Source organism: Notolabrus celidotus, chromosome 5, assembly GCF_009762535.1.
Source record: "Notolabrus celidotus isolate fNotCel1 chromosome 5, fNotCel1.pri, whole genome shotgun sequence".
NCBI lineage: Eukaryota > Metazoa > Chordata > Actinopteri > Labriformes > Labridae > Notolabrus > Notolabrus celidotus.
Genome location: NC_048276.1, coordinates 621,383 through 642,028, shown reverse-complemented (window position 1 = coordinate 642,028; position 20,646 = coordinate 621,383). Strand labels below are relative to the sequence as shown.

At 43.1% G+C, this 20,646-nt stretch overlaps 1 protein-coding gene across 2 annotated transcripts in view; it reads right to left on the bottom strand.

Annotated features, from left to right (window-relative positions):
* Positions 1-20,177, bottom strand: part of acsl6 (acyl-CoA synthetase long chain family member 6) — a 63,932-nt gene extending 43,755 nt beyond the window's left edge. Inside the window, exons 1-2 of one of the 2 annotated variants that reach the window (XM_034682815.1) lie at positions 19,719-20,177; positions 19,073-19,460 (exon numbers count right to left, since the gene is read on the bottom strand). In XM_034682815.1, the coding sequence (XP_034538706.1) occupies positions 19,073-19,118 (46 nt within the window). In that variant the 5' untranslated portion in view covers positions 19,119-19,460; positions 19,719-20,177. Of the gene's footprint in view, positions 1-19,072 lie in introns of both variants that reach the window. The other variant, XM_034682814.1, reaches the window with a different exon arrangement.
* Positions 20,178-20,646: the final 469 nt, after the last annotated feature.

Below are 20,646 nucleotides of genomic sequence, written 5' to 3'. Positions count from 1 at the left end.
CACACACACACACACACACACACACACACACACACACACACACACACACACACAGAGAGGGAGAGAGAGAGATAGACAAAACAAAACCCTCCCACAAATTTCTCAAGGCTGTGGTTAGACCCACCGAAACCACCTCGTTGGAAAATAAGTGTTTTATGAATAACCGTGAGCTTCCTGCCCGCTCTCAGGCATCGTGACTTCAAACACATCTCACATGCTCACACAGAGGTGAAGCAGGGGTCCGTCCCCCATACAGTCTATGCCCCCCCCCCCGCATCCCCACTCTGACTGTAACAGCAGCTCTGAATAAGTCATCTCGAGCTGAGGGACCAGAACACACATAAAACACACACACTGTGCTCATTACAGCACAGCCACTGTGTACACACACACACACACACACACACACATACATAAATATAAATGATCTGGCTGCAGCAGCAACTGGAGGGTTTCCTTCCCTCCCCCGGGGACGTGAGTCAGAGACAGCACCACCTGACCGAGCGAATGGCGTGCAGCCACTGCTGCAGCTCACAGCCAATCACAATCACTTCCTGTGTCGGAGCCACAGACAGTGAAGCTGTAAAGGTATAAATATCTGAGGCCGTGGGAACACACACTTCCTCGTTCACCTGTTATTTTAAGTTCAAGCTCTATTTTCTTCACGACGGCTTCGATTAGAATTAAAGGCGAGAGAAGATCTCAGGATGAAAGTCACAACAACACCGAGGCCGGGTTTCTTTCATACATTCTCTCTCTCTCTTTTCTTTACATCCTCTTTTATCTCTTTGCTTCATTAGAATAAAGGACAGATGGACGCTACAGAGGGCGTGTCCAGAGGGGAGGTCAGGGTGGTACCGCCCCCCCCTGGGAATACTAAATGAGCCTGAGGAGGGATGTGTTAAAATCAACTTCTAGTATTTGAACTGTTTCATCAGGCTGCTTCCTCTTTATTAAAACACTCATCCTTCTTTTAATTATAGAAACACATCAGCCCAAATGTTGCTACTACATCAATTTGGACTGTCAGACAGTGTGCTGGAATTAGATTTCATGTCTTCCAAGTAGATTAAATTGTGACGTAGAATATTCATCTTTATTTATCTATTTATTTTTATTTTTATTCAAATATCTGTTTATTTGTTACACATTACATACAGCAGATAAATGTAAACAATTAAAGCAAGTGATGTTTTTTGTCTAAGAAACAAAATAAGTGCATGAAGGAAAAAGCAACCAATAATAATAAAAGATAATGATTTAAAATAAATAGAAAAAGTAGTGAAACTAGAATAAGACAAATAGGTTAATATTAAAAATTAAATAAATGCAAAAGGTAAAAAAAACAATAATAATAATAATAATATCTTAATTTTTGAGTCCTTTCTAAATGAAATAAACAAGACTAATATGAAGCTTTTCTTCATGTTACTTTGGTTTAAAAATACAACACGTATTGGGAGCGGATGTGGCAACTCAGGTTGGATTCTGACCTGCGGCCTCTTTCCCTGACTCTCTCTCCTGGGTTCCAACTCTGACCATTATCCTCTCCTCTCGTATAAAGGTGCAAAAATCCCCCCAAAAAGATGCAATTTAAATCATTTATATATATATATATTTATATACACTGCCAGGCAACAATTTGGACACACCTTCAATGGTTTTTAATTACTTTAATTATTTTCAACATTGTAGATTAATACTGAAGACATCAGAACTATGAAATAATCTGGTTTGGCCATAATCTGGATTACAACAGTAGTCAAATAGGACTATCCATTGTGTGCTAACCCTACCTCTGAACAACACAACTGATGGTCTCAAACACATTAAGAAGGCAAGTCATTCTACTAATGAACTCTTGACAAGGCTCATGTTCATTAGAAACCATTCCAGGAGACCACTTCATGAAGCAGACTGAGAGAAACCATTCCAGGAGACCACTTCATGAAGCAGACTGAGAGAAACCATTCCAGGAGACCACTTCATGAAGCAGACTGAGAGAACACCAAGAGTGTGCAAAGCTGTCATGAAGGAAAAAGGGGGCTACTTTACAGAATCTAAAATATAAAACAGATTCTGCTTTTTTAAACACTTTTTTAAACATTAAATAATTCCATATATGTTCTTTCATAGTTGTGATGTCTTCAGTATTAATCTACAGTGTTTATCATAATTAAAATAAATACAAACCCTTGAATGAGAAGGTGTTTCCACACTTCTGACTGGGAGTGAGACAGAAAGGTTGATTTAAAGCTCCTGATCTCTGCATGTGTTCAAACATACTTTGACATACTGTTTGCCTTATGACTGTTAAAAAAATAAAACTGTTACAATGGAAGAACGCAGAAACCCTGACCTTAAAGATGTGGTGAGATGATCTAACTAGAACACTCCACTTGGAGAGAATAAGGAACACTTTGAAAGATAAACTACAATTCAACAAAACTCTGTTGTCATGCCTTCCTATGAGGAAACCAGAACAAGAGATGCTCCAGTAAACATGAGAGGAATCTATTGATTGAATCTATTAATCAACTGATTACTTGCTGAATGAATGGGTTTAAACAAAAGGGATACTGAGGTCCTGATACATTTAAAAATCTTGATATTTTGAAACTGTGAGGTGTTTTTTTTAATCTAATCTCTAGTACTTAAACATGGCCGTACATACTGCTGTGATCAGGCGGCACATCAGCATCATCATCTCCAGTTCCAGCTCCGGTCTGACGGCACGCTCACATACAGTAAAGCAGTTATTACTCATCACCTGCTCTCTTTTATTCCAGGCAGACACTCAGGACCTCCCTGTGCTCCACAGTGAATCCCCTGATGCTGCCTTCCCCACATTCCTCCTCGAATCCTCTTAATTCAACTGAGCCTGAGTTTCAGTTCTTCCATGAGAACCACATCATGACAGACCTCTCTGATGGTTTCTGAAACTGTATCTCTAACGACACTGCTTCCTCTTTTCTCTGCTGTCCGGCTGCTGCTGAAGTTCCAGTAAAGCTGACGGGGGATCAGAGGTGCTCGGGTGCTGGGAACCGTTGAGCCTGATGGTGAATAACAGAAACCACTTCATGAAGGTTAACTTGACGTCTCTGCTGACTTGTGTTTGGAGCTCTTGAGGCAGTTACAGTGACAGAGTTAATCATGATGTTGAATATCCGGCCCTGCTGAGTCCTCAGGGCGGCCCACAGCGCGCCGCTGGAGTCCGTCTGACAGTTAGACTCATTACTGTAAAGTCACCACAAATTAAAAACATATTCTGGCTCAGGTTCAGGTATTCGGATTAGACCGAGGACTCTGGGAAATTCTCCTGACTGCAAAAACTAACCGCCAAGTAAAGTTAAATATAAACTTAGGGAGTTTAAAACAGAAGTGAGGATATATTCAATCAGGTCCTAACTTTACTTTGTACCTCAGTGCACTTTAACACTATTAAATGATCCTTTTTATAACAGTCTGGGCTAACAACAGGTTGCTAAGAACCAAACTAGAAACAGGAAGTGAGCGGGGGTGAGGGACAGATTGAGTAATTCTTGTCTGTTTGATTTTAAAGACATGCATTGTTTGGTTTACTGTTTTTTTCTTTTGTCTGGTTGGATGGTTGAAATAACATTCTTAGCTGACTCCCTCAGTTCAAACACTGAACTTGTCTCTGACAGACTTTGTGATGGAGCTGTGTTTACTTTATTATCATCCTCAGGATCTACGTACTCAGGTGACTCCAAAGGCGCTCTGATCTGATCTGAGCCGTGTTTTTGTTTGTTGGATCTGGTTTGTTTGTCTTGTGTGGCGAGGAGTCCGTTTATAGGATTATACCCTCATGCTGCCGGACGACTTTTGAAGTTGTGTACTAATTCAAACAACAGGTGTTATTTATATATGATAATTTTAACAGCCATTCAAACTGACTTTAGAACACTTCAGCACACTTTAACATCTACATCTACCCTGGTGCAGACCGCCATGAAGGTCATAGGAAAGACTGGCAACCCTTCCCTACATGCCATTTATGAGCAGTCTGTTCTTGGGCAGGCTCAGAGAGGACTTTCAGATCCATTGCACATCCTTTACTCTGAGTGTGAACCTTTACTGTCTGGAAGAAGGTACAGAGTCCACAAATGTAAACTGAATCATTTGTTTTAAATAGTAAACAGCCTGTTACGGTTGGGACAGTGTTACGGTGCTCTTTAAGAGGATGCTGTGTGATGTATGACTCTGTGTTATTTATTGTATTTTGATGTTCTTGTTGTCATTTGGATCTTTTAAAGAGCAGGTAACGTGTGCAGCACTGATGTCAAAGACAAACTTCCCTACAGGGACAATAAAGGACATCGTATCACATCACACAACTCAAAGCAAAATAATCTGCTCTGTTTTTCTGAATGAACGAGATACCCGGCGCCTCAGCTACACTCCGTGGGGATCCAAGTATTTAATGATTATTATTAAGGTTGCAAAATTCTGTGAATTAACTGGGATAAACCAGGAATTGACTAAACTGAAGGTTGGCTCTTAATAGGGAACTTAAATATAGTTGGTGAAAATATATTTGAGCATAATCCTGACTAAAACCACCAGATCTAATCAAGTACAGTTGAATATCTCTGAGTATTCCACAATCACATGCACATAGCACACTGCTTACTGCAGGGCTATAGAGACCACGCCCCCTACATGCAACGTGCATTCCTCCATCACATGAAGCACAGATGAGTTCTAGAATCCTGCAGAGGCTTCAGAAGCTCGAGGGAAGATGCTTTTTTATTTGCATGTTGAATGGGACTTTGTTGAGATTGCATTGTTGTTATTTTTTGAATTAGTTGGGTCGGGGGGATGAGTAATATTTAATTAAATATTCATGTTTTTGTTCTTCAATGAAAGAATTGAATGTTTAATAAAATATATGACACTTGATAAAGTTCTACTTACATAACGTCTGTTTAATTGTATTATTTTGGATGGATGTCTGCTTATAACAAAACTAATATTGATGCTTGGATATGATACCTTTCCATTAAATTTCCCTCAGTTAACAGTTAACTCCCATAAATTCCCATGGAAAGTTTCCAATTGGGAATATTTCCAAAATTCCCCAGCTTAACTTCCCATGGAAACTTTCCCAAAATTTACTGGAAAATTTTCCACCCCTTTGCAACTCAAATTATTATTGTCTGATTGTCTCTTGAGTCTCCACATTGCCAGCTTGAATGCATTTCAGATGCATCATCTTATCTCCATGAAGCCGTATCTGCTCAGCTGATCCTTGAGAAATGCTGCAGCTTGCAGCCAATCAGAACGGGCCTTACGTCTGAACATCTGCAGAGTCCTAAAGTGACAAACTAACAACAACATCTATGTTCCTTAAAGACACGAGTATCTCCCAAAGTCTGAAACACAAAGTGAATAAAACTGGATTAAATTGAACAACCAGGGCATGTTTACTTCCTCGTGTTGCCTTCAGGTGCTGCTGGGATTTTATGGTAGAGGTGTGTCGTTACTTCAGAAAAACAGCAGAAAGAACGTTATCATGCAAAAGTTCATGGCATGAGTTTGATAAGGTTTAAGTCAGAAAACGATTGTTATCCTGAACAAAGCTTCACTCTAAGACAGACTTCTTGCTGACCTGACCGCCCTGCATGTATTAAGTGAATCTCTTTCTTTCATATCCTTCATCTCCTCTGATATTCTTCTCTAACACAGTGCAGCTCTATCTGCTGCTCTGATGGAGAGATCAATGAGAAAGCCGCAGCAGCCAGGCAGGCAGGCAGGCAGGCAGGCAGCACGGCACTCACTCACAAGTTATTTTCCATGTGGGTGTCGTGCCAATCGGACGTGCTCATCTGAGCCATGTCATACCAAAACAAACCTCACTGCTATCAAAGAGAGGCCAAGATCAACAACACACTCACATGACCTGTTCCACAACTCTTCATCTGATTCATCTGACTGTAAATAACTGAGACCTGCAGGTTTTTATTCTCTGTCTTTATGAACACCAGCTCTGAGGATCTACAGAGGTCACATCATTAAACGTCTACATCAATCACTGACTTCAGTTAAACCTGTCATGCAAATATCCATACAAAGATAGATGCTCATCAGCAAGACTACAGAAGACAACAACTCTCATGAACCCACACTATTTCCTTTGTGTGAAACTTAAATGACAACCTCTGATGCAGGAGTGAAAACTGCAGTTCCTTGAGTGTCCACTTGGAGCCGGCTTCAAAGCCAATGATTCCCCATTAACACCCAAATTAAACATTTATTCAATCAATCAATCTTTATTTATAAAGCACCAAATCCCAACAAACATTCTCTGCAGACTCTTTCCAAACAGAGCAGGCCTAGACCGTACTCTATGTTCTACTATCAACAAAAACCCAACATCAAGACCAGATCAGATCCAGTCCCATCTTCCAGACAGGACTCAGTCTGATCTCATCTTAATCCACCATGAGCAGAGCACTTTGCAGCATTTAGCAAGTTACAGTGGCAAGGACAAACTTCCTTTAACAGGCAGAAACCTCCAGCAGGACCAGACTCATGTTAGACACACATCTGCTGAGACCGTGTTGGAGAGAGGGATAGAGGGAGATGAAGAGAGAGAGAGATGATAGTGGGGAGACGGATAGTAGTAGTTGTAGCAGCTGGAGTCTGGACCACGTCCACAGCAGCAGAGATCCAGAGGAACCTACGAGACAAGGGAGCTCATGGACTCCAGAAAGGTCTATGGTTAGTAACTTTAATGGGACAGGAAGAGTTAAAGTGAGAGACAGGCAGAGAGAGGAGAGAGAGGGAAAGACAGGATCCCAGTGTGTCAGTCTAAGCCTATAGCAGCATAACTAAGACCTGGTCCAAGCCTGATCCAGCTCTAACTATAAGCTTTATCAAAAAGGAAAGTTTGAAGCCTACTCTTAAAAGTAGAGAGGGTGTCTGCCTCCTGGATAGGCAGAAACCTCCAGCAAGACCAGACTCATGTTAGACATGAGACTGCTGAGACTGTGCTGGGATTGGGGTGGGGTTATGAGAGAAGAGGGGACAGTGGATAGAGCTGGAAACCAGGAGAGAGTGGAGGACTGATACACTGGATATGCTAATATAGGGGTGCTTTTTAACTCTTTGCTAAATCATGTTACAACAAAGTTAGACACACTCACATCCTGGTATAAAATACAGTTTTGGTTTGAACAGCTAATTATTTTTTTTCAATTTAGCCCTTGTGAAGATATTGAAGCTAGGGTTTCTTCACTGACCGGTGAAGGTTCCTTCATCTGGACTATCTGGGACGCATTGATTGTATCTCTGAGCAGCTTCCCTGGACTATGTGACTCTACCTGTTTTTATGGGATCAGGAATAAACAGGAGCTCACTGTGAGGACAGAGAGGGAGGAGGACTATCTGATCAGTTGTGAAAACCTTCGTCTGTCACTTGATTCCAGATATCGGTCATGCTTGGTTGTTAGCTCCGCCCCCTTTAGCATAATCAATGTAGTCGAGCTCAAGCTTGTTTGATGACGACAGACTGCAGCGGCGTTTGAAGGGAACCCCTGACTCTCACTCAATTTGCTTCTTGGGCGCTCAGGTACACGAGATTCGCTGAATGCAATATTACTGTTAGCAGGTTGTAGCTCCGCCTCTTTGTCTGTCTAGGTTTGCTGAAAGTTAAGTTGAGTCAGCGTTTCTGAATCAACATGAGGCATCTATAAATGAATGCTAGCATTGTGATTTGTTTAATGTGTAAGTTGTTTCTTTTCCTGCTCCTTTCAGAAATCAATGCTGGATTTGAAGTCTCTCTTGCTCCTTGTTAAAGCAGATAGTAGAAACATCATAAGATGCAAACCCTCCTCCATGTTTGTCTGTTATAGTAAAACTAACTCTGACTCCTCGTCTGCTTGTTGTTCTGCATGCCTGACAGATTTAGTAATCAAAGTGAAGTCACTCACTCCCTCTCACAAACTCACGGATGCATCACTGAGGGAATACTGCGAACAGAAGCTCAGATTACATAAATGTGGCGTAGCACGCTGCATGTGCTTTGTGTTGTGTTCAATGGCTAATGTGGTCGGGCTGCAGGGATGACAGAGCTGCGGTGGATTAGGTGGTGTCTGAAAAGGGAGGCAGGGGAGGGGACACGGCACCCAACCGGCTCTAAATATAGACGGACTCCATAACCTACTGACACCGCTGTGTGTAAAGCTGGAACACAGAAGGCAGGATTTAACCTTTAGAGGGAGGATGACTTCACTTTCTGACATGTCTGAGGTTCAGAGAAGGAGAAGCACTCGTCAGATCTGGGTTTCATAATGATGTTACTTCTTTGAAACAGTCACAGGACATTCTGCTCATCATAAAATACATCAATAAATCTGATGTGAACTGGCACGCCAATCTTCATCCTCTATCTCCACAAAACAAAGCTGGGTGCAACTTTCAAGAGGGCCAAACATTATAAACAGAACTCTAAACTTCAGTAATGTTGTGTAAAACATCTGGAAATCCTCCACCGCTGACTGCAAGCTGCTCACTCATCATTAACACCCACTCCTGGCACCTGTGTGTGAGAAGACGAGCCTTCATGTGGAGGCTGCAGGGAGACACGAAGCAGCAGATCCTTCAGTACAGACCTGTTAGTGTCTCACATCTTACTGCCATGAAATATCCTGACAGCAGCAGGAGACGCACGACATGCCACACCTGTAACAGGCCTCAAGGAGAGATTCAAACATCGAACAGCTCAGACTTTGTTCCCCCTTTGTTCTCTCTTTGTTCTCTCTTTGTTCTCTCTTTGTTCTCTCTTTGTTCTCTCTTTGTTCTGCTCTGGTCTCTATCTTCCTGTTTGAATGTCATAATAAAAATAAATCTAGAATACTTCTCCAACAACAACCGCTCTCTTCTTCTCCTTCAACAACAACCACTCTCTCTTCTTCTTCAACAGCAACCGCTCTCTCTTCTTCTCCTTCAACAACAACCACTCTCTCTTCTCCTTCAACAACAACCACTCTCTCTTCTTCTCCAACAACAACCGCTCTCTCTTCTTCTCCTCCAACAACAACCGCTCTCTCTCCTTCTCCTTCTCCAACAACCGCTCTCTCTTCTTCTCCTCCAACAACAACCGCTCTCTCTTCTTCTCCTTCAACAACAACCACTCTCTCTTCTTCTTCAACAGCAACCGCTCTCTCTTCTTCTCCTTCAACAACAACCGCTCTCTCTTCTTCTCCTCCAACAGCAACCGCTCTCTCTTCTTCTCCTTCAACAACAACCGCTCTCTCTTCTTCTCCTCCAACAACAACCACTCTCTTCTTCTTCAACAACAACCGCTCTCTCTTCTTCTCCTTCAACAACAACCGCTCTCTCTTCTTCTCCTCCAACAACAACCATTCTCTTCTTCTTCAACAACAACCGCTCTCTCTTCTTCTCCTTCTCCAACAACTGCTCTCTCTCTTTCTCCCCTTCAACAACAACCACTCTTTCTTCATCTTCCTCTTCTTCAACAACAATCGCTCTCTCTTCTTCTTCTTCTTCTCCTTCAACAACAACTGCTCTCTCTTCTTCTTCTTCTTCAACAACAACCACTCTCTCTTCTTCTCCTTTAACAACAACCGCTCTCTCTCTTTCTCCCCTTCAACAACAACCACTCTTTCTTCATCTTCCTCTCCTTCAACAACAATCTTTCTTTTCTTCTCCTTGTATTGTCCACAGGGGGCGCCTATTATTGGACTTGAAGGGACCAGTACGACAACCGGACTACAAATTCCTTAAAGCATACCCTTCTTCATTCGCTACCTCAGTCTTGATTGGACCATGATCCCCAAAATCTAGAAACATGTGTGTTAAAGTTATGAATCAGCTAAAAGGTCATTTTCTCATCTGGTTTCATATAATCTGACTTTTTACAACCCTTTGAGTCGCCCCCTGCTGGCCTTATAGAGAAGACCGGTTTATGGCACTTTCATTGTGCCTTCAGTTTTGGGACCGAGAGACTACATCCACTTCCTATCCGGTCTCACTTTCTAAGGGTGGCTGTCAAAGCTTGGAGGGCAACATCAACCATCTAAGCGCCCCTGAAATTGGACCCAAATTAAAGTCTGCCCGATCAGATTGTCGTTTCTTTCATCCCACATTTGATCATTTATCTCCTCTTCAGATAAACTCTTCCTCCTGGGGGAGCTGAACTCTGGATCGTGCATTAATAGTTGAGACGGGACTGCGTTTTTAAATTTGCATAACTATTTGAATAAACAGAATCATTTACTCAGCTGTTTCAAACCTCTCTCCACTCTACAGCCCAGTTTGGTGCCTCAGTCTCTGTCCTGTAGTAACCTAAACAACACACCCCAGGGATGCACACACACACACACATACACACACATACACACACAGGTCTTAAAGTCAGTCTCTGTCCCGGCAACAAAGATTGTTGCTCCAGCTGGAATGACAGAAAGCAGCAGGTTGGCAGAGACCTTTATCGGCATGTGAACTCAAAAACCTCTGGAGTTAATTTAGGAGCACATCACGCCATAAAGTAAGAGTTCATCTTCATCGTCCTGAAGGAAGAAACCGTGTTGCAGGATGATGTGCTGCTCTAAGATAACAATCCCAATCTCACTGATCATTACAGATCAATTAAAAACCCACAGAGAATAACACGAGGAAGATTCAGCACTAAGAGGAAACTTTAATTTACTCTGATAAAGGCTTACTTTAATCTTTGGTGAGCATGTTTTCTCTGGACCTCTAATCACCAGGCTCTTACATTAACACATTGAATGTTTTAACTCCTTCATCTCATCCGTTTATGAGGCCGGCTCGTTTGTTACCGTCAGCTCATCTGTCAACATAAATCCTCAGGTTACCTGATAACAGAACGCTCCATCTGCTGATTAAAAACATGAATTTTAGTTGAAAGCTTTAAACAAAAGAAAATAAATCCACCTGAGGGTAGGGATGAAATCTGTGCCGCCAAGACTCCTTAAATGAAATCAATAAAAAGACGTGGTTGAAGAAGGGTGGACTCAGATAGAAATCATATCCATGGACGAGGTGTTGTGTTCAAGTTAATCTGTTAATCTAAGTGATGATGTGTAGTGAGCAGGTGAGACATGACCTCTACTTTGCTTCAGGTCCTTCTCACCCTGTCAGGATTCCAATTTGCATCTGCTTATCACCTGGCCACTAACTGAAGCTATAAACAAGTCAAAACTAAATATTGGGACTAATTGGAAATGAAGGAAATCATGATGAAGGAATATTTTGCTTTCAAAATAAGCTCTGCCTCTTGTGACTGGTGTAAATGTGGATATGGGACCCTAGTCTTAAAACCTTTTGGGATCATATTGTCCAGCTGTATAGAAACAAACATAACAAGTAGGGGTGTAATGATTCATCCACTACATCCATGTATCGATTTATTTTCCTATGATTCGACTACATGGATCTGTGCTCGGCTAGTTGGCCTTCCGGACGACATATATGGATCTAACATCGTTTTAAAGGTAATAAATGGATTGTATCCATACTAGGAAATAACACGTGATTTAAGCACAGCAGACTTTATATGGATGTGTTCTTTTTACACTTTTAATGATAAAGACATTAAACGTTACTCAATACGTCATCCCCACGCGCCAGCAGACAACAAAACACAGCATGGCGGACGTCAGAGGAGAAGCCGGCGAGCCAGAAATGATCAAGCCATCATTGCGGTCCAGCGTGTGGAAACACTTTCTGCTTTTACAAAGACTAAGATGTTCTAAATATCCAACCACCTACTAAGGCGCCATGGGATTTCACACAACGCCGACCGTCCAGGCGCCTCTTGCAGCGTTCATCAAGGTAACATCAGCTCTGCAGAAGCCTCAGGCCTCACCAGCATGTTCAGTCAGAGACGAGGGCAAAACTCAGCTCAGGTCAAAAACATCAACAACAGGACTCTAGGACTGTCCAGGATCAAGGTCTTTATCTCACACTGGTGGAATTTTTGTTTAAAAAGTTACTGAATTGATTTCAAGTCACTGAATCGTTCGGCAACCACGAATCATGACACAAATCGAAACGTTACACCCCTAATGACACACATTCCCCCTGACGGTTCTTATATTGTGTTGCTTTAGCTTGGTCCTGTCGATGCAGCAGATCCTGAGGGTTTGGTTGTTGCAAAAATGGTTATTTTAAAAGGTGACATATCACGCTTTTTTCATCAACATATATTGGTCTAAGAGGTCCCCAAAACATGTCTTTAAAGTTTATGCTCAAAAAAACACTTTGAAATCAGATTCTGGTCTGCCTGAAAAACCCTCTTCTTCAGTCCTCCTCAGAACACTCTGTTTTCTCTCTGACCACGCCCCCTCAGGAAGTGGGTGTGGCCTCGGCTGTCCAGCACGTTGATCTAATGTTTACATGTTGTCTGAATATACACGGCTGCTCACAGACCCGCGTTACTTCAACCCTCTGAATCTGATCCAGAATCTGATCCTGACGGAGAGGCGCCTGCAGCAGGACCTTTCTGAAGGATTGGTCACAGATTTAGTGTTTCTTGTTGTTTTATTTGTCAGCATGTCGACGTGTGTCTTGGTACACAGCTACCAACATGTAGCTATGTGGCTATGCTAACTAGCGCTAGCACTTTTCCATGAAAACTAAAAATCATCCACTAGATCTTCAAATCTGCAGACGTGGGGAGTCAAACCGACCTTTGTGTTTATTGAGACAGCCTACAACTAGCATGCCTCCCTCCTAAGCTCCTTGTTAGCACACATGTGTGCAGGGAATGAAAAACGGAGGAGGGGTTGAGTTGTATTTTATACAGTCTATGGGCTGAGCTCCGAGCTCTGACTTCCTGTTACAGACCGGATATTGTTGTGACGTATGAAAAACACTGAAGTCTGAAACGGCTGGTTTCACACACATTTACAGAAAGGTGGAGAAATCAGAACAGGGGCAGAATGGATTCTTTTACTTTTCAGGGGGTTTGTAGACAGGGACACAGATTTCAGGTAGAGAACCATTAAAAAGTCCATTCTGCATGATATGTCACCTTTAAGAGAGTGGGAAAAAAAAGTGACTAAATGATTCCCTGTTTGTATCTTGAAGAAATCTGCATCGCAATGTGGAACACCCGCTCCAGGTTCTTCAGGATTTGGGGACAACTTCATGGAGTTTATCAAGAAGGAGAGGAGCTAATTATGACAGTACACCTTACATGATCTTGTGTTGTGATAGTCTCTGATCCTTGCTCTCTCTCCCTCACCATGGACCCCTCTTAACTTTACAATGACCTTCTGCTGATTCATTTACCAAACTTCAGCTTACCAAGTCAAATTCCTTGTGTGTTCAAGCATACCTGGCCAATAAAGCTGATTCAGATTCTGATTTGTGGACGACAAATCAATGCATGCACTGACATGGTCACACATTCTACCTCTATTTCTCTCTCTCCTTTTATTTGCAGTGTGTTTTTTTTTTTTACTATTCTTTCTTTTTTGCATGTGAATGTCTTTTGTATGTCTGTTGTTATAAATGTAGAAAATGTGCATTAATAATATCTATTTTAAAAAAATTGGGAGCACTAGAAGTAAAAGTCTGACAGATACTCGCTGTGCAGGAACATCTGGATCAAAATAACAAACATTTCAACTGTTCTGTCTTTTGAGGGATGTTTGACCTCTGCAGCTTTCTCCTCAGAGGCAGGTTAAATATTTTAGTGTCTTCTTTAAATATTGGCTCATAAGTCTGATGTGGTCTGAACTGGCTGAAGATGAGTGAGGTACCGAGTTCAGTCACATCCTCATCTCCCACTAAAGACCTAGAGGAGGACTCTGAGGCTCTTGAATCCCCAGCTGCTTCCTCTCACAGAAACAGAAACAGACTCTGGATGATTTCAGACTGTAAATGTTCCCACAGTCTCATCTGAAGTGAGCACCTGTGAAAAGTCTCCACGCAGCAGTCCAATAAAACAAATGAGAACGTGTCAGAATGTTAAATACTGAAGCAGTGCTGCAGGGAGCTCCTTCACCTCCTTCCTCATCCTCTCTCTGAGATGCTCCTATCACAGGTTTTGGTGCAGCGCGATCACTACAGGCTCTGCAGAGATGAGGTGCTAGTGAATGGGCCAGCTGGACTTCCTGTGACCTCTGAGGCTTAAAGTGGAGGAGAGGCAACCCTTCCTCCTTAAGTCCCGCCCCATCAGGCCATCCGAGGGCCGTCACCAATGATTAGAGTCCAACGTGGGGAGATTACAGCCTATTAGCTTGGAGACAGATGACCAGTAGTAACCTCACTACTGCACTCTATTTAAAGACACTCTGCCTTCTTCTCCTTCAATGCTTCTTTGATTCTTTCTTTTTCCCCTCACTCTCTTTTTCTTCTTTTAAAGGAGAGTTAACACAGAGTCAAATCACAACCTTTCCCCTTCACTGTCACTCAGAGACATGATGCACAAACAGATCCAATGCATAAGAAGCAGCTGTTACCGCTGCAGCAGGGAGACTCAGCACATCATGTAACTGCAGGCATCATTCATAAAAAGAATCAGAAACATGCTGCAGGAGGAAAAACCACATGAATTAAGAGGGAAGTGGGAAGTAAACACTAAATCAGAAATGCACTCTGGAGTATTCAAAGTAAGAAGAGATAAAAAAGCAAACAGAAGCAGAAATCATGCAGAAGCTCTGCTCAGTAAACTCAATGCAGGAGGTTAAAGCAGCTGCGGTGAATGAAGCGGCACTTACAAAGGCGTCAGGCAGCCGGTGAGGTGTGATGTGTGTGTGTGCATGTGTGCATGTGTGTGTGTGTGTTGTGCCAAAGAGCCTCAGGCGGATATCACATCACCCTGTGCAAACTAGTGATTACCTTCCGATCACCACGGGCCGGATTAAGCCGAGGGAAAGCGAGATTGCGTTTGGTCCTGGTTTGGGCCTCGCTGGCCTCCGTATCACACCACCCTCCGCTCGACAGACGCTGCACTGCCTCACCACACCCTCCTGCCCCTCCCTCCAACACTCTCTCTCTCCCTCCCTCCCTCTCTCTCCCTCTAACACCCTCCCCCTACCTAAACATCCCACACTCATCTTCTCCTTGACTCAATGATACACACACGCTCACACACTGGCACAGTGACACACAATGTACACACACATGAGTAGGCACACATATGCAAATAGGGGCTTGTGTTTACAGAGTTGTGAGCACATTCAAACAAAATACACTGATCTGCACAAAAGGAGGCTGCAGACGGTTTTGATTTGACAATCAAAGCCAGGATGGAGGTGTTTGTGGAGCCCAACCTGTGGGTTTAGGACCCACAGAGGGACACTGGAGGATTTGTTACGGTCATTGTTTTGCAGAAAGGGAACTTACAAATATTGTAATCTGAATTTCACTTCCTTTAAAGATGAAGGAGGAAACACTTTTGCACCACTACTAACTGGGTTACCAACCCCTGCTTCCTCCATCAGGAGCAGATATTAACTTGACTAATTTTAAAAACAATATTTTTAGGATAAAAGACTCACCCAAAGGAGCAGGACTACAGACGAGCAGCAAACAGAGACGATACACATCCCTGTGAGGACTGATTTATTGGAAAACTACTTGAGTGTGTTACGGCCAGACCGGTCTGCTTCAGCACTTTACGTCGAGCCATTACTGGCCAGCTTCAAACAACACGAGGAAGAGGAGGCTCTGAATGCTGAAGCAGCAAAAAGCCACTCACAAGGGGAGGCTGCCATGTGGCTCTGAGAGGAAGTGAACGGATGATGTTATTGATCACCTCAGGAATGGGGCGCATGAGTAAAAAGAGCTTAACATCGAAGCCCCTGAGATTCTGAACATTCAGGTGTGTCGTGCAAAGAACTACATTTCCCTCCTTGAACTTTGTGCACGCGCTCAGTGACAGACTTTCATTACACAGCAGGCAGAACTTCACACTCAGCACTTATCCCGTCAGATTGTGCAGTCAGGCAGTGTGTCTTTAATTTGCAGGTTTTCAACATTTTCATAATCCCTCTGTCTCCCTCCCTCCCTCTGACTCCAAACGGGCCAGAAGTTTGAAAGATGGAGTGGAAACATTTCATCCATGAGGCTGAAACTGTAACAACTCATCACTCTTCTCAGAGGAGAAACAATCCTTCACTATTATTGGTCATATTGTGCCAAAGGGCGGGGCAACGCCACTACCGAATTAAATATTGAGGAGGGGAAAAAGAATAGGTTTACCCTGCTGTGTGCTGCTGCTGCACTCCATGGTGATTAAATGAATTATTTATATGGAGGGGCAGCAGGGTGTTGGGATGTAATGACAGGTAGGAGGTGTCATGGATCCCCCTGAGGGACCCCTTCTGTCTCTACTGTAGAGGGTATTTTTAACTTAACCATTCAGTGTGTTTTAAAGTATTTTGGGCCTGGCCTCTGATTGGCTGACACAGTTATTAAATATGCAACACCTGCAGCCCTGTAACAGCACGTTTTAATATTAATGAGCACAGAGTCCAACTGTCACTGCAGCTGCTAATGAAGCTAGGAGAGGAATGAAATACACTCAGGTGTGTTCACCTTTCTTTATCTGAACCTGGGAGGACATGTTTGAATGAAATATCCCCTGAACCCTCCTGTTATGTTCGTTTCTTGGGGACAGCAATAATGTGGGTCTGGGTCAACTTGACCCGGGGCATATTCAATGATCCAAAAGTGTCAGAACTCAAAAAAATCCCAATAAACATTTTATTAATCACATTATTACCTCCATTACTAACCATTTAAATCAGTATTAAGTGCATTGGTGTTCTTTAATCCTCACAGGTCATGGTTCAGTGAGGATAATTCACTCATTTTACTCAAAAAACCACGTTAAAGCTTTTTTGAATGTACATTGGAAAGACCTCAGTAGTTTCACATGACTTAGATTTTTGTTTATTGTATTCTAAATTTTGATTTTATTTTTTTTTATGAAGTGATGTTGATGAATTAACGTGAAACACCTCTTCTGCCACATGCTGCCCAGGTTTTGAGGCTGTATTTAGCTAGTTTGGAGGGCATATATTTCCTAAAATGGAAGGAACCTCTGAATACCTCTAGCCTTTCATCCACTGTGACATTAGGGCCTGGGTTATAGAGGAGTGGAAGTCACTCTACCCACTTGTCCCTCACTGTTCTAAGGGCTGCAGTGTCCTTGGGTAAGGCATTTTCATTTTATATGTTATTCACGCTGATTAAGCCAAGCAGAAGAAGTTTCATAGCGGAAAAACACCTTCAACTTTTCTTTTTCAGATGTTGGAGCTTTAAAATGGGTCAATTTGACCCGCAACATAACAGGAGGGTTAATATTAATGCAGCAGAGAGTCCAACTGTCACTGCAGCTGCTAATGAAGCTAACATCTCCAGGAAAGGAGTTAAATAAACTCAGGTGTGTTCACCTTTCTTAATCTGAACCTGGGAGGACATGTTTGAATGAAATATTCTTTTAACCCGCCTGTTATGTTCGTTTCTTAGGGACAGCAATAATGTTCCTGGGTCAACTTAACTCCATTACTAACCGTTCATCCACTGTGACATTTGGGCCTGGGTTATAGAGGAGTGGAAGTCGCTCTACCCACTTGTCCCTCACTGTTCTAAGGGCTGCAGTGTCCTTGGGCAAGGCATTTTCATTTTATATGTTATTTACACTGATTAAGCCAAGCAGAACATTTTTCTTTTTTAGATGTTGGAGCTTTAAAATGGGTCAATTTGACCCGCAACATAACAGGAGGGTTAATATTAATGCAGCAGAGTCAAACTGTCACTGCAGCTGCTAATGAAGCTAACATCTCCAGGAAAGGCTCTAAATAAACTCAGGTGTGTTCACCTTTGGATGAAGTATCCCCTTAAATGAAGCTCTCACAGCAGAAACTGCAGCTATTGTTCCCCCAGCCTGTAATCTGCCCTGTAACGCTGCTGTTAGATTCACATCGAGCTGGATTATTCTCTAAAACACGTCCTCTCTGAGTAGTAAGGACGACAGAGGTGAAGGACCGTGTCTCTGTGCAGACTCGACCCCCCTGAACCCGCTCCGGGGTCTCCAGGGTCTCTGTGTCTCTGGGTGGTGTCGGTAAACCGGAGCATGCTGTGCTCTCCGTGCAGTTTGCCGGTAGGCCGCAGGATTTCAGCACCATATCTCCTGGACAGCTCCCCTCCAATCAGCTGCGCGCATTGGATGCGCGTCATACCTTCCTCATCCTTCCTCATCCTCCCTCCCTCCTCCATCACCATCATGGCGGAGGACATTACTGACAAACTGCTCTGTATGGACCGGCTTCCTGTCACACCGGCTCCCTCTGTCACATATTAAAGTCTCAAACGTGGATGTTTCACACAGACACGTTCAGGTAGAAACACGAGCCACAGCAGGGGAAAGACAGACTGTTCCCTAATAAGGTTTTTCAATGACGTGTGTCCGGTTTCCACGCACAATGTCACACGACCTTAGCAGCTGTCTGCCTCAAATGCTCACACTTTCCTTCATTTCATCCTCCTCTGATCACAGATCTCTCTTTATGTGATGATTCATCTTTAAACACACACACTCACACACACACACACAGAGGGAAGTAAAACCAGATCCGCAGAGTGACCCACATGCATTCAGCTGCATGGAGCCTACCTGATTAACCTGCAGCCATCCTGAAATGTGCTTTCATAATCCTTGAGGTTGAATTAAAGCTATGTGTGAGGGGGTAAAATGAAGGTTTGCTGAGGCTTGTTCACGTTTGCATGGATGCTACCTTCATGCACGTGTAGAAAAATGTAAAATGTCACCAGCGTCACGGCGCAAAGCAAAGCTCCAACTGCAGCAACACAGTCAGGATTAAACACCATGAAATATGCTCTGTAGAAGAGGAAGAGGAAGAAGAAGAGGAAGATGGAGAGAAAGCACAGCCCCTGCAGATGAATGAGAAAGCCGGCAGTGGATGACACACAATGCGCCTCAGCCCTCAGAGACAGGTGCAGTGCCGACACAGCCCAGCACTGCGAGGCTGCTACAGATTAAAACCACTGAAAATAAGAATCATGAGATTAAAAAAACACTCACCTAATATAATCCAGAGCGACCCAGAGACCAAAACGAATGCGAGCATGTCTTTCTCATTGAGTCAGCTGTCCCGGTGCAGGAGCGGCTCAGAACTGCAGCATCGACTGCAGCAAGTCCCCGATCTGGGAGATTAAGGAGGGGGGGCGACGATATATCTGAGACAGACCACAGTGGGGGAGCAGGGCAGGGGATGGAGAGGTCCAGCAGTTTTCTACAGGAACGTGCTGACTGGAGAAACAGACCCCGACCCCGGGCCTATTACAGCATCCTTCCTCCTGCTGGAGAGTCCTCCTTCACCTAGTTGGCTGCTGCGTAATGGCAGACACCCCTGCTGCTGGAAGGAGAGGGCTTACAGGTCGGACTGGAGATGAGCTCGACGCCAAGGTTACTGAGGAAGTAAAGTATTCTGGGGATGCATTTACCTTCATTTATTCTCCTCTACAATGTGCAGTAATCTTTAAATATATGTGTTTAATTGTTATCTTACATTAAAGGTTAAAACATTGAGTCTTTAAATAGGATGTAGAATAAGATAAATAGACACATGCATGCAAAGCTTGACTCTGTTTGTTCCTGTTTCTGATGAACATTACAGTTTATGTTTTATAATTAACAGCAGAAGCTGAAGTGTTATTTTGGTCTATACCACATCACACCATGCAGCCCTTTATTTAACGTGCCTGCAGCTGCGCAAAGCTGTGACACAGAGTAACTTTGCATTCACCGCATCACGTGGTCCAATAAGACACTCCCTATGAACTGAAGTAACCTTGAGAAAGGCTGACAGAGAGGAAGAGGCTGTGAGTGAGTGATGGGGAGACTCAGAGGACAAAAAAATATCAGAATTACAACAATTACGAATTTTTGGTGTATTTTGGTTACGCATGTGTGAACTGGAGATTCCTTTGGGGCATTTCATATGAGTGATTGTGTCTCATCTGCTGACTGAAATTTAAAGCCTGATGCATGTACAATAATTAATGACATCATACTATCTGTGTGTGTCTATACATGTTAAGTTAAATGAGCACTCTGGAGCACTCAGTTTATGTTTTTCACTGTTTATGTTTTCTATTTAAAAGGTGACATATCATGCAAAATGTTCTTTTTAATGGTTCTCTACCTGAAATCTGTGTCCCTGTCTACAAACCCCCTGAAAAGTCAAAGAATCCATTCTGCCCCTGTTCTGATTTCTCCACCTTTCTGTAAATGTGTGCTGAAACCAGCCGTTTCAGTTTTCAGTGTTTTTCATACATCACAACGCCATCCGGTCTGTAACAGGAAGTCAGAGCTCGGAGCTTGTTCAGCCCATAGACTGTATAAAATACAACTCAACCCCTCCTCCGTTTTTCATTCCCTGCACACATGTGTGCTAACAAGGAGCTTAGGAGGGAGGCATGCTAGTTGTAGGCTGTCTTAATAAACACAAAAGTCAGTTTGACTCCCCACGTCTGCAGATTTGAAGATCTAGTGGATGATTTTTAGTTTTCATGGATAAGTGCTAGCGCTAGTTAGCATAGCCACATAGCTACATGTTCGTAGCTGTGTACCAAGACACACGTCGACATACTGAT